The sequence below is a fragment of the Achroia grisella genome, unplaced genomic scaffold (assembly GCF_030625045.1).
Source record: "Achroia grisella isolate CSIRO2021 unplaced genomic scaffold, CSIRO_AGI_Agris_v1 utg515, whole genome shotgun sequence".
Classification (NCBI taxonomy): Eukaryota; Metazoa; Arthropoda; class Insecta; order Lepidoptera; family Pyralidae; genus Achroia; species Achroia grisella.
This window is the reverse complement of record NW_026712908.1, coordinates 2,428,997-2,441,357: the sequence shown is the minus strand read 5'-3', so window position 1 is coordinate 2,441,357 and position 12,361 is coordinate 2,428,997. Positions and strand designations below refer to the sequence as shown.

Below are 12,361 nucleotides of genomic sequence, written 5' to 3'. Positions count from 1 at the left end.
CAAATGTACACCGAAGATTTCCTTCCTCTGTTTCTACTCGAGGATTTATGAGGTAAAAGTCCTATTCTGTATTTTAATTTCATTAGCGCCTTATTTTGTTGCAGTGCTCCAGGACAGTCTTTAAAAAGCGAGACCTCAAGATTCCGATAGCAATATTACCTACTAGTACAAACATGTCAGGAATTCAGTGCTTTCAGTTTAGTTTTTTGTAATTGTAACCTGTCATTAGTTTAATTGGTATGTTATTGAATCTTGTTATAAACGATCCATTATTATTTAATCTTCATACTGTTTTTGGTACAGTAGAATTCATAAATAAAAATATGTGACAGAATGGTCAATAATACTGCTGCAAAGAAATTTCAAATGTCGCAATGAGATTATTATAAAAAGTACCGACTCATCTTATTCATTTGAAAAATCTTCAATACAACTTGGTGACAAAGGTTATAAATACGTAGATAATATTGTACTTTTATTGAATAAAATTTTATTGATCATTCTGTACACTATGATTAATTAATTTAATAGTTACCCATAAATTATGGACTTGCTACAGCCAAATTATTTGATCACATAAAATTATAGAAATACCAACATTTACTGTGTATTATTTTAACAACTAAAATAAGCAAAGTTTACTTTCCTACTAATGTAAAACTATTTAATAATATAAAATATAGATATTGGAATTGCAATGAAAATCAATAATATATTTATATATTAATTTTAATCAGACTCATTTCAAAACATAAATGAGAAACATACACAATTATCGCTCCGTTCTACAACGTCAGTTGAATCTTACATGTTACAAAACTTAGGCTGCCACAACTGGCGTTGCAGAACGAATCCACGACACACAGTGTCGCAAATTAACATTTTCAAACCTGAGCGTGATTTTAGTTATGTACAAAGAAATCAGTACAGCCGGACGCCGTAACGGAGCGGCCGGACGAACAAACTTGGAATATATCGTACGGGCACCCACATATAATTAGTAGACTGGAATTGAACACAGCGTCGCACAAGACAAACCTAATATTTATCTAAAGGCTTCAACGAGAGCCTGCACGCACACGCTCGTGTACCCGACGGTACTATATTGTCTCTACACACACACGCGCAGCTTACAGCTCGTCGTGATCCTCCTGTAACAAAAGAGATTTCAAATCAGCATGGCAGAAAAACACATTCAGGTGTAACGAATACTGTATAATTGTTACATTTCAACTTGAAAGGCATGTACATATTGTTGAAATTGTTGTTTTATTTTCAATATATATTCAGAGAATACAATGAGGTATTTAAAATTAATTTGCATATACTCAAATATATTCAATACAAGTTTAAAGTTTACACTTTTAACTAAATAACATATTAAAATAATATTTAAATCTCAACTCTCAACTGTATAGGAATATCATAGAAATTTTAATAGTCAAATCTAGTCTTACATCTAATATGATAAGATCCATGGTACTTGTCAAACACCACAATTAGGAATTGTGTTAAAATTGTACGTCACATTGCCGTGACACTAGCATCAAGAGTACAAATGTTCTTAGTGAAATGTTGGCATAATAAATTTTACGTTCACCACTTCTACAGTTGATAATGGCTCTGACTACGCCATCTGTGCTTATAGTTGTAAAGTTAGGTCATATTAACATTATGTGTTTTCATCTAGGACATGACCCACCTATCTGGTATTACCAGTTACCCTTACAAGTATTTGTGTATTATAAAAAATATACAATGATAAACTTCACGAACGTTCATAAATTCTATCCCGAAAATTACATCCGTCACACGTGAACTGGTGGTGCTTGTGGAGATTGGTCCGTTCAGGTTACGGCCACTGATTAGATATTTCATTTGATAAAAATGCATATGTTGGTGGTTACTACTTTCTCACTAATTGAATTTAAAAATAAACCAATATTTTTGTAATCATGTACAATAAATTATATCATATACAAAAAAAGAATAAGAGCTGAGTTTCTTGTCAGTTCTTAGCTCAAAAGCACTCTGAACTGACGATAGATTTAGCATATTATATAAGAATCTGTAATAGATCATCTACAGTAATGGACATGAATAAAGATGCTTTGATTTGATTTAAAAGATAAAAATATAAGAACAGTGTTTTAAGACAGATTAATAAATATACTCACAATAGGTGTGGCATCACCGGCCTCGTCGTCGAGGTCTTCATCATCCTCATCATCAGGCTTCTCTGCCTTTTCCTTTTCCCTCTCTAATTCATCCTGTTGATTTTTCATCTTCTTCTCTCCTTCTTGGGTCTTCTTGATCTGCTCGCCTCGCTCTTTAGCGGCTTCAAGATCATCAGTGAATAAGAAGTTATCGAAGATGGTGCCAGATTTGACTTGCCATAAGTCAAGGCCGACCGCGCAGAGCTCATTGCGTCTGTACAGGTTAGCGTCAGATGTGTATTCAGGGTTGTCGATCTCTGGGTGGATCCACGCTCCTTTGTACGCAGGGTTGTCAATCTGAAATAATTGAATTATTTAATAAATTAACGAATCTGGATATATAAGTTATTTCTTAAACATTTATTATTAATATAGTTAAACGAGTGTTTTTTTTCAGATTCAAATACAGTTCAATTGGAATTATGTGTGGGTCTGTACTCTATGTCTCGTCTATTTCGACTGTCAAGCAACTTAATTGCAGCGTACAGAGACATAACACCAGTCATTAGGAATTATGACGTATGAGAACTACCATAGGATCACAATGCATGTTATGAGGCTTGTGTCTTTAGAAACGAAGTTTAAACTGTCCATGACCACGCGGCATCAGTCTATTTGTCATCACAGTAATCTAAAATAACACTCATCTACATGTCTTAAAAGCTTTAGATAAATATTTTACAAATTTACCACAATCAGTCTAAACTAAATTCATGTTCAATTTTTCACGTTAAAAAGTAACAAGTTGACAATATAATAAATAAAGATATGTATTCCCTGATAACAATTTAACACTTATTTCTTAATAATAAGAACGTATATCTAACTAACGAAGTCAATAAATTTATCACTATGATAACCAATAATCACAAGACCAGAATGTTTCTAAGAATATGTTATTCGTTATTATTTTTAATGATAGTTGAGTTGATAATGAACCGTACAGTATTGCTAATTTAATCGACATTGCATTTTATTAATACATAATTTAATTCCTAGTACGAACCAGCGTGGTAATGTTTCAAATTAAACATACCTATTACCTACTTGTGTTAGGGATTAACAATATTCATTAATGTTGCATAAAAATCCATGATTTGTGGAGAAGTCTATGCCATATAATTCTATAACATTGGTCTAAAATAAACAAGACTACAAATTCGTATAAATCAAGACCAAGTCTTAAATTTAAAAAAAAAACAGTACGATACTTCATTATATACATACCTAAAAGATATTTTCTTATATGGATATTTCTCATTGTATTAAAGATATATGTTTATCGATATCACTTAGTTTGTGGTAACCGTCAACCAAACAGACCGGGCGTCTACACTACTTGTGTCATTGACTCGTTTTTATTACCACCTATGTTTAACTGTTACGGAGGTGAATAAACTTCAGATCCCAGTCTCGATTTGTCGTACGAATTAGCACTATACACGACTGTGACGTCACAAGGTTTTGTTTGGATTTTTTATTTCCTATTCTTATTGTGTTTAGTTTATCTAGATAAATATCACGAATGCGAAAGTGTTAGTTACACTTTCGCGCATAAATCGCCGAATATATTACGATGAATTTTTACATAGAAATAGATGGGACCCTGTAAGCTACTTTTTGTCCTGAAAATAAAACTTGAACTAGAAAGGTGAAATAGGGACTGAAAATTTTTATGGTAAATGAATAATATCTCAAGTAAGGGCAATAAACTCATCTTAAAAAATGTTTTCAAGTGGATGCCTAGCCCACGACATATATGTATATAGCGTTATAGTATCATGGAATATATGGACATTTCATAGTGCTATTTTATTGTGTTGAAGAAACAAAATCTATAATATATAAATGCAATAGCATGAAAAAAAAATGATAAAAGCAATTCATATTATTCTTCTTAGATCCTCTCAATACAATCTTAGATCCTCTCGATATCAATCTCGAGTGTTAGTGGTTTAATGTCAAAGGTAATTAAAATCAGTCTTATTTGTAACGTATCTATAGTAGAGGCAGCAATAAAAATTATATAATACGTTCTGTAATTGTATGACGACTGAATCCAGTTCCAATCAAGCAGACTTCAAGTGAAAGTTACTAGACTATACTTTCTAAATCTTTCATGAGTATTTAGCAAAAGGCTTGCACATTAAGACTGTAAAAAATAATACGACTAGTGTCTGCCAGGGTCTTCGTTCGCGTAACCATGATTCACAACGGTAAAGGAACAGAACATCATAGAGATGCTCTGCCGTCCAAATATCACATATTTGTTGTTATAATTCATTCATTATGATAAATTAAACCGTTACGGTATCTAATATTACTATGTTACTATGAGCGACTACATATAAAAAAACACAGACCGAAAGAAAATTGTAATACTTAGGTATTGCTTAAAATTTTTAAGCAAAAACTTCGTTAAGTGTTGTAAGCACTTAGTGTGTTTGATTAAGCCGTTATACTCAACTAATGTGTTAAGTTAGCTCTAATCGACAATACTATACCAGCCTCATTTTCATCAAGTTTTCATTTCTATTGTTTGGTCACAAGTACACACTTTTTTTTATATGAAAATGCAATAAATTACCTGCTTTGGCGCCCAAACACCCTTGTAGTCGGGATTGTCGATCATGGGTGGCTCCCATTCGCCGTCCATCTCATCATCCCAGTCCTCGGGCTTGGTGGCATCAGGGTCAGGAATATGCTCTGGCTTGTCCCAATCTTCGGGCTTCGTGTCATCAGGATCGGGGATGGTGGCGCGGTCATCCCAGTCTTCGGGCTTCTTGGCTTCAGGGTCCTGCAATTATTATTATTATATAAAACTTATAGAATTACTGTCTGTCCGTGATTTCCTCCCGTGTGAAATTTATAGCCTATATTCTGATGTAGATGCTATATTAAGTGAAAAAGTAACAAACATACATAGGTACATTCATCCATCCAAACAAAATATTAATTAGTTAGACTTCATGACTAATTTTCTTTATATAACAATGTCACAAAAGTTATATTAGTTTGTTTTAGCGATCACGTAACATCATCATAAGTAAACAACAAAATATGGCGTATATTTTGTTGTTTATGATAGAACGATTCTCGCGAATGTTTTTTGTGTACCGTTGAATAACTACCCACCTTAATTTTCTTAGGCGGCAGGAAGTCCCAATCGGCCTCCAGCTCTCCAGATTCAACCTTCTCATTGTCGATGAGGACCTCGTAGGTGTTGTCAGGCTGGACGACCAATGTATACAAGTGGGTGTACACATCGTCCTTGCAACGGATGTCCTTCTTGATTAGATGATTCTTGCCCTTGTAGCTGAAGATCACATGCACCTGATGACAAAATTATACTGTTCTATAAACAATTTAACGTGTTACCTAGGCAGGAATGTACAAAATCATCTGCGGGGTACCTCTGTCTCATCCTATATCAGCAGCTAATTAAATTTATTTGAAAGATGTGATTTAAATGTCAGATAGATCAGATTTTCCTCACCGTTGCTTCTCAATACATTTATGAAAATATCATCTATGCCAGAAGGAATATAGACAGTTACAAAAGAGTTAGTGATTGCACTAATAAAAACTTACGTAACAATAACAAACTGATTTTACCTAAATGTCGTTTGGCTAAAGTTAGTAATTCGTTTTATGGCAATTGCGTAAGGTTTTACAATAAAATACCAGAGTCTCTTATAAATCTGCCAGAAAAAAGATTTAAATGTCAAATAAAACAGTTCCTTTGCAAAAAAGCTTACTATAAAATTGAAGAATTCGTTAACGATAATAATGTTTTTATAGAAAAACTTTAAATCTATAGCACTGACAATATTATCTGATTACATTAATAATGAGTGCGTAGCGACTTCTATGTTGATTATCGCATGCCTCTTGTTATACTGTAATTATTTATATAAAAAAAAACATTATTAAAAAGAGCAACACACAAGTTTCTTGCTCATTCTTCTTGTGATGAATCTGCATACCGAATGAGTGGTAGAATCAAAATAAGACTATTCAAAAGTGCTTGTAATGAGTTTATTTGAATAAAGATTATTTCTATTTCTAGATAAGGCCGTGAAATTACAGAGTATGGAAAATTAGAGGGGTGGCCATCTTATCTTGTCTTAGTTATTTTGTTTCTATTTTTATTTTATAATTTATTACTAACATAGTATAAGTTATGTTATTAAGCTGTTACTAACAAAATGGATCATGTTGTCTGAAATAAATTATTATTATTATTAGTGGTTTGATTTGGCAACCAAAGGACTCATAGCATAGTGTCTCTTTGATGTAAGCATATAGAATATTATGTAGCAACCATCATAAGTGGTACTGTTTTATATTGGTCTGGTTAGAACTCTAAGATGGAACTTATTTTGTCATTTTATGATCAATGTCTTGATAAGGGCAGGGGACTATTAGTAATGGGGTCTAGTAATGCCATTACTACTAATGTAACCAATGAGATCAACTACACGCGGCTGTTCTTAGCAACCATCGCTTGTTGATGATTACTAATGTTTCTTCAGAAAGGACATATCGCGTTTCGCATATCTACAGAAAGGACAGAAGCCAATTGCACTAGATCACACTCTGCCAACTCATTTGTGACCGTAAGAAAACAAAAGCGAATGGATAGAAAAAACTGATATATTATTTAATTTCCTAATGTGTTAATTCAAACTTAGTATGCACTTACGGCGTACTAATTAGACAGCTATTTATATTTATATGGTAGCGAGATAGCGAGACCACCATAGCCTGTTAAAAGGGTATTTCGCATAAATATTATAAGGTGGGACAAAATTCTCCGCACAACTTTCAATATCTGTGGCAATTTGTGCATTGATAAGTTATCGACAGAATGCCACAGATAAATAATCTCTGTCTGATAGTGTTCAGTTTCCATGTATTAAGGTAATTTTGTGCCGGCTCTTTTATCATAAACCAAAATATCAAAGTATAGTCTATGATTATTATTACTAGTAGGTACTTGTTATTATGAAATAATTTATTTATCAACCAACTTGCTCGTAATGTGGATCTAATGTTTTCGATATTGGGCAGCTCACAAAATATATGTGCGTTATAAACACACATACTGAAGTTATATTCCATAACACACTATTTGCTATTTTTTTATTAAATTTCGAACTGGCCGCCGAGCGGCGCTTGCTAGCAATCAGTGTGCTGTTTTAAAAAGGATAACGACAAGAAAGCGTCGAGTTTATGTAAAATTAATTTTGTTGAAATATTTTGTACGATATACGTGCGTATTTAACACACCCGGCTCTATTACGCACTCGCCTTAGCCTCGGGCTGTAATTTCCCGTGTGTTATAACCACCATAACTTATATTAAATATAAGTATATCGTAATATACGATTACTTAATGTTAAAACAATGACACATACTGAATAGGTAATAATTGGGAAGTAATTAATATCTTAATGTAGTGGATTTTAATTTGAATATAAATTGCTAGAAATTACAATAATGAATACTAGTGAAACATTAAGAGAAATCGGGTTATTAGCAAAATAGGTCTTTATATGAAAATCGGAAATTGTTAATTGCTGCTTTGTAGTCCAATTAAAATGGTTATACTGCCGGCTTTACATTGTAGACTGCTAACAAAGACTTAAAGTATAACAAAAATAGGCATCCGGACAAAGCCGTATAAAATTACAACTAAATTACCTATCCATATATCTTCACATCAGGTTTGGCAAGAGTTAGGTAGAGATGAATTTATTCATTAAATGAGTTTCTTGCCAGTTCTTATCAACTCTAGCAGCTATGCCAACCATATATTATGACGAGCAGAAGAAGCTAAACTGTCCCATATGATTTTACTTTGATTTTGAGAGAAAAGTAGATTTATGTAAAAACAATTATGTATATTTTAACAGCCAAGAATGAAATAGACACGGTAGTTAATCTTATACATTATAAAATATTATCAAAATCGATATAGATTTAGTGAAGATAATCTTTAACATTCAAAAATGTATATAGATCAATTTAGAACATTGTTTTAATTAGTTGATTAAAAATATAAGGACTGATGTGTAGAATAGTCCATGTTATATCTAATAAAATAATGATAAAGTGATAACGTCTGAAGATATCAAGATGGCACAATTTATAACAGATTTGTTGTACTATACGATATACTAAAAGGATAATTACTATGTAGGTACATAGAAGTTTATCAATATCAAGTACAATAAATAATTTGGTTAATCATTAAAAACTTTTTACTGTACAATATGTTTGCACATATAATTATACCATTTGAACAAATATGTATACAGTTATGACTTATTAATGACAATATGACCTTCATGTTTGCCTTTATTATTCATATATATTTTAATTTTATAATAAAGATAAACACTGTCTGGCTAGTCGTCAAAAACAAAAAGATATGTTTTTTATGACTACTGGATACAAGGAATAAAAATCATAGATTTCAGAAAGGTACAAAAAAACTTAGATTTATGAAAATACCCTCAATTTTTTTAAAGGAATATTACCAGTTAAAAGATGACAAAGGGGGTTTAGTATCCTGATTTATATACCAAAGTTGGACTTTTAATCTAGCAGATATTAAGAAAACCAGTCAGTAGAAAATATAAAATTGATACACATCAAATTTATATTTTCTACTGACTGGTTATAATCTGGTGATAGATATTGGTATCAAATAAAATTAATACTAAAAGTGGTGAAATAAAAAGTATGCATGTCTAGTGTTGTGTAACAAGTTTAAAGCTAACTACCCTGTCTGTATCTTGTTACAGTTATGATGGTATATAATAAAAGATATGTTAACAAAAACTACTTGAATTTACCATTAATTCTACAATCCATATCAATCTATCATAAATATTTATAGTAGATATGTAGCTGATATGATTATAAGTACATATATACTAAAACTAATTGTTCCATTTTCCATTGATAGTGATCAGAAATCAAGGATGTCACAACATGCAACCACAGTTACTGGTATTAATACAATACATATTGTATCTGCAAACATGCTTTCTATTTCAAAACATATCAGTGTATACAACACATGGGTACCTACCATTTGCTGTTAGTCATTTCAGTGGCTATTTTTAATTTAGTAATTTATTTATAATGACACTGTATTTTAGGTACTATTTAAATAAAGGATAACATTATGTTAAACATGTTAATGAAACAACATTTCAGGATTGTTCTAATAGGACAATTAATAGGCAAGTTCAGGAGTTTATATATTCTATTATAAACTATTGTAGGAAAGAGATGCTCATACATAATAATATATAATTATGTAAATAAAAGATCAGAATTTAGAAATAGTTTCATAATACACTTTATGTAATTTTGATAACCTGTTTGGAATCTGCAAATTTGGTTAAGGTTAAGAAAAAATAATCAAGAGAATTAGGGAAAATGGTCATTAAATGTCAAATTTATACAACACAACTCAAAATGTGTAATGATTGTTGAATAATAAAAATATGTTTTGCCTTCCTAAAAATCTCTTGTGACTAAGTTACATTATTTGATCAGAGAGATTGTCAACATTTGACAAACAAGATACTTGACTTGTCTACATTTTGCCAAGAATATTTGTATTTAATGTGTCAGGTGTTGATTATACTACTGGTATTCTTTATTACCAGAGAATTACTTAGAAATTCAAATTTCCAAGCAATCAAAAGTTACCTCTTAAAAATAAATTCTAACTCTCTACCTTTAGAGAGTCAGGGCACTAAACCATAAAATACTCATAAAATAATTTCTTACATAAAATATGTTTAGTTACGATTTTTTTATACAGATTGATAAATGAACTGTGGGTACACGCCCACTTACCCGTCATATATGCTGCTGGTGAAAAAAATAGTAATATCTTACCTTCTTGGTACCAGGACCACAGATGTCAGGGCCAAACATAATTTCATAAGGAGACTCTCCATGCATATCCTTCTGGTCCAGCTTGCAGTCGAAGATCTTGACATATCCACCACCGCAGTCGATCTCCTGCTCATGTTTCACAGAGAACTGAATAACTAGAGGCTTGTCTTTATTGTTGAAGGGCTTGAACTTGCGTGAGAGAGCGTAGAACCTCGCATCTTCCGAGGTCTTAAGACCTGAAGAGAATTATATTTGCTTAGACATAATTTTAACTTAAGACTTTATGACCAGAATACTGTCATTTTTTTTACACAAGTATACAAACCAATTACGATAATTACTTACCTAATTAGGGAGCAGGTACTACGTAATTACATAGTTACTTGAAGTGAGATTGAATTGAATTACTTTCTAATAAGAATTTTTTATCGTAACAGTATGTACATACTTTTTCCAGGAAATATTACAATAGAAATATATGACTACTTACCCTTATCTTCTTCGGGGTCATTGTAGAATTTTCCTTCTGTTAACTTGAATTTGCCGAATTCCTTACCGGGGTGTTCACTGTACACCCAACTACTTTCCCATGAATCTGTAACCAGAACGGAAACTATAATGTAATATAGCCCAAAATAAACCGGCAAAAGACATGGACAATCGATAGCACACGCGGCAAGCCGGCGCAACAATTACTTCAACATTTTACAGTAAAGTATTAACAAATAACGAAAGAATAAACTCTTACCATCTGGGAATTTCTCCTCGAAATACACTTCACAATTAATTGAGTAAATTGTCAGTAAACCGACAACAGTTAAAACTAGGGACTTCATTTTGATTCACAACAACAAACCTCAGAAACAAAGGCCCAGCCACGAATAAATTCATAAATTGGCGAATTTCCTATTATTACTTCGGTCGGTGTGACGCTTCGTATGTTGCTTATCTTGCTCACACTGCCAGCATACTGTTATAAATAAGAGAGATAGCAAGAAAATCATTAATGATAGTTTGGAATGAGTGAATGAAATAGCAATACTAGGAAGTGTGGAAGCGTACTTATAAGTGAAAGGGTGAGACTATAAAAAGATTTGACGTGCGCCGTACAAATACGACAGACAGATGGAAAGCTCTCATTGGACAAGCGATATCAAATAGGAATTGAACACACTGCTTAAAAATAGGTAATCAGAAGGCGCGAAAACTTAAATTAATGCTGCTGCTTCTTGTGAACTTATTATATAAAAAATAAGATATTTGTTTATTATGAAAATACTTATGTTTCTATCAATTATGTAGAGTAATTGTTTCTGCTGGGAGTTTTGTAATAATTATAATCAATAATATGCAATGTTAACTATTCTATTTTAATTAAATTAATCTACGGTTAAGAGCCAATGACCGCTTCCCATGACATAAAATGAAATGCAAGATAGTAAAACCCAATAGTAGAAAAGAAACAGCGTATAGTTACGTGGATAAAGCCTGAAGCCTGATTCTGACGGCTCGTGTACCTTGACTTACAATATTTTTTCATTGTTTTGTTGGACTTGTTACACATACTTGAATAAATGAGTGACGTATGAAACTGAAAGTATTTTTATTAACTGAGTTCACCGTATATTTTCATGACATTCATATTTACTTACAATGTGTATTCTTGCAAATATTCACTTTGTTCAGCTGAATATTGATAACTTGCGTCTACTTCAGACAGTACGCTACAGCGAAAGATATCTTTCTAACAATTGTCATTTGAAAGAAATTAAAATCTATAATTCGGCAGTTATTCGTAGGTACGGACCATTTCATACTTGCAAATGCGAACTTGCGAGCTGCATCTGCCATAAACATAGAGTTATCTGTTAGGCCTCAGTTGAATTTCATTACGACGATGAAAATAATAAATATAGACAACGTATGTTCTATCTATTAATATATTCATAACTGAAGGTACCTACATTCCGACTAATAGGTAAAACGAAAGAACAATAGATATATAATCTGTATATTTTTCTGCATATTCATAATTTCGGAATTTCATTTTGTGGTAAGATAAGATTTGGCAACCAGTCGGATCGAATCAGCATACCTACCTATTGACACGAGCAAATAATTGTTTCAAAGGCATTCTAGTTCTAATTTCTACCTACAAACAGGATCCAACTAGAGACTGCAGTTTGTAGGTGATAATGATAATATGAAATAACATGAAACAT

The 12,361-nt window shown here is 32.1% G+C and overlaps 1 protein-coding gene across 1 annotated transcript; it reads right to left on the bottom strand.

Moving 5' to 3' along the window:
* Nucleotides 1–711: 711 nt before the first annotated feature.
* LOC131847060 (calreticulin) lies at nt 712–11,092 on the bottom strand. The gene is made up of 7 exons (XM_059196508.1): nt 10,888–11,092; nt 10,630–10,734; nt 10,140–10,375; nt 5,352–5,549; nt 4,804–5,013; nt 2,178–2,513; nt 712–1,151 (listed from the first exon to the last, which is right to left on the bottom strand). The coding sequence occupies exons 1-7, from the start codon at nt 10,973–10,975 to the stop codon at nt 1,131–1,133; spliced, it is 1,194 nt and encodes a 397-aa protein (XP_059052491.1). The 5' UTR covers nt 10,976–11,092; the 3' UTR covers nt 712–1,130.
* Between the last annotated feature and the right edge of the window lie 1,269 nt (nt 11,093–12,361).

Excerpts from the sequence above, each read along its gene's own strand:
- LOC131847060 (XM_059196508.1), bottom strand. The coding sequence starts at position 10,975 with ATGAAGTCCCTAGTTTTAACTGTTGTCGGTTTACTGACAATTTACTCA. Across the intron at positions 5,550-10,139 it reads GTGGTCCTGGTACCAAGAAG|GTGCATGTGATCTTCAGCTA; the intron begins GTAAGATATTAC and ends TTTTGTCATCAG. Across the intron at positions 2,514-4,803 it reads GTGTTTGGGCGCCAAAGCAG|ATTGACAACCCTGCGTACAA; the intron begins GTAATTTATTGC and ends CAATTATTTCAG.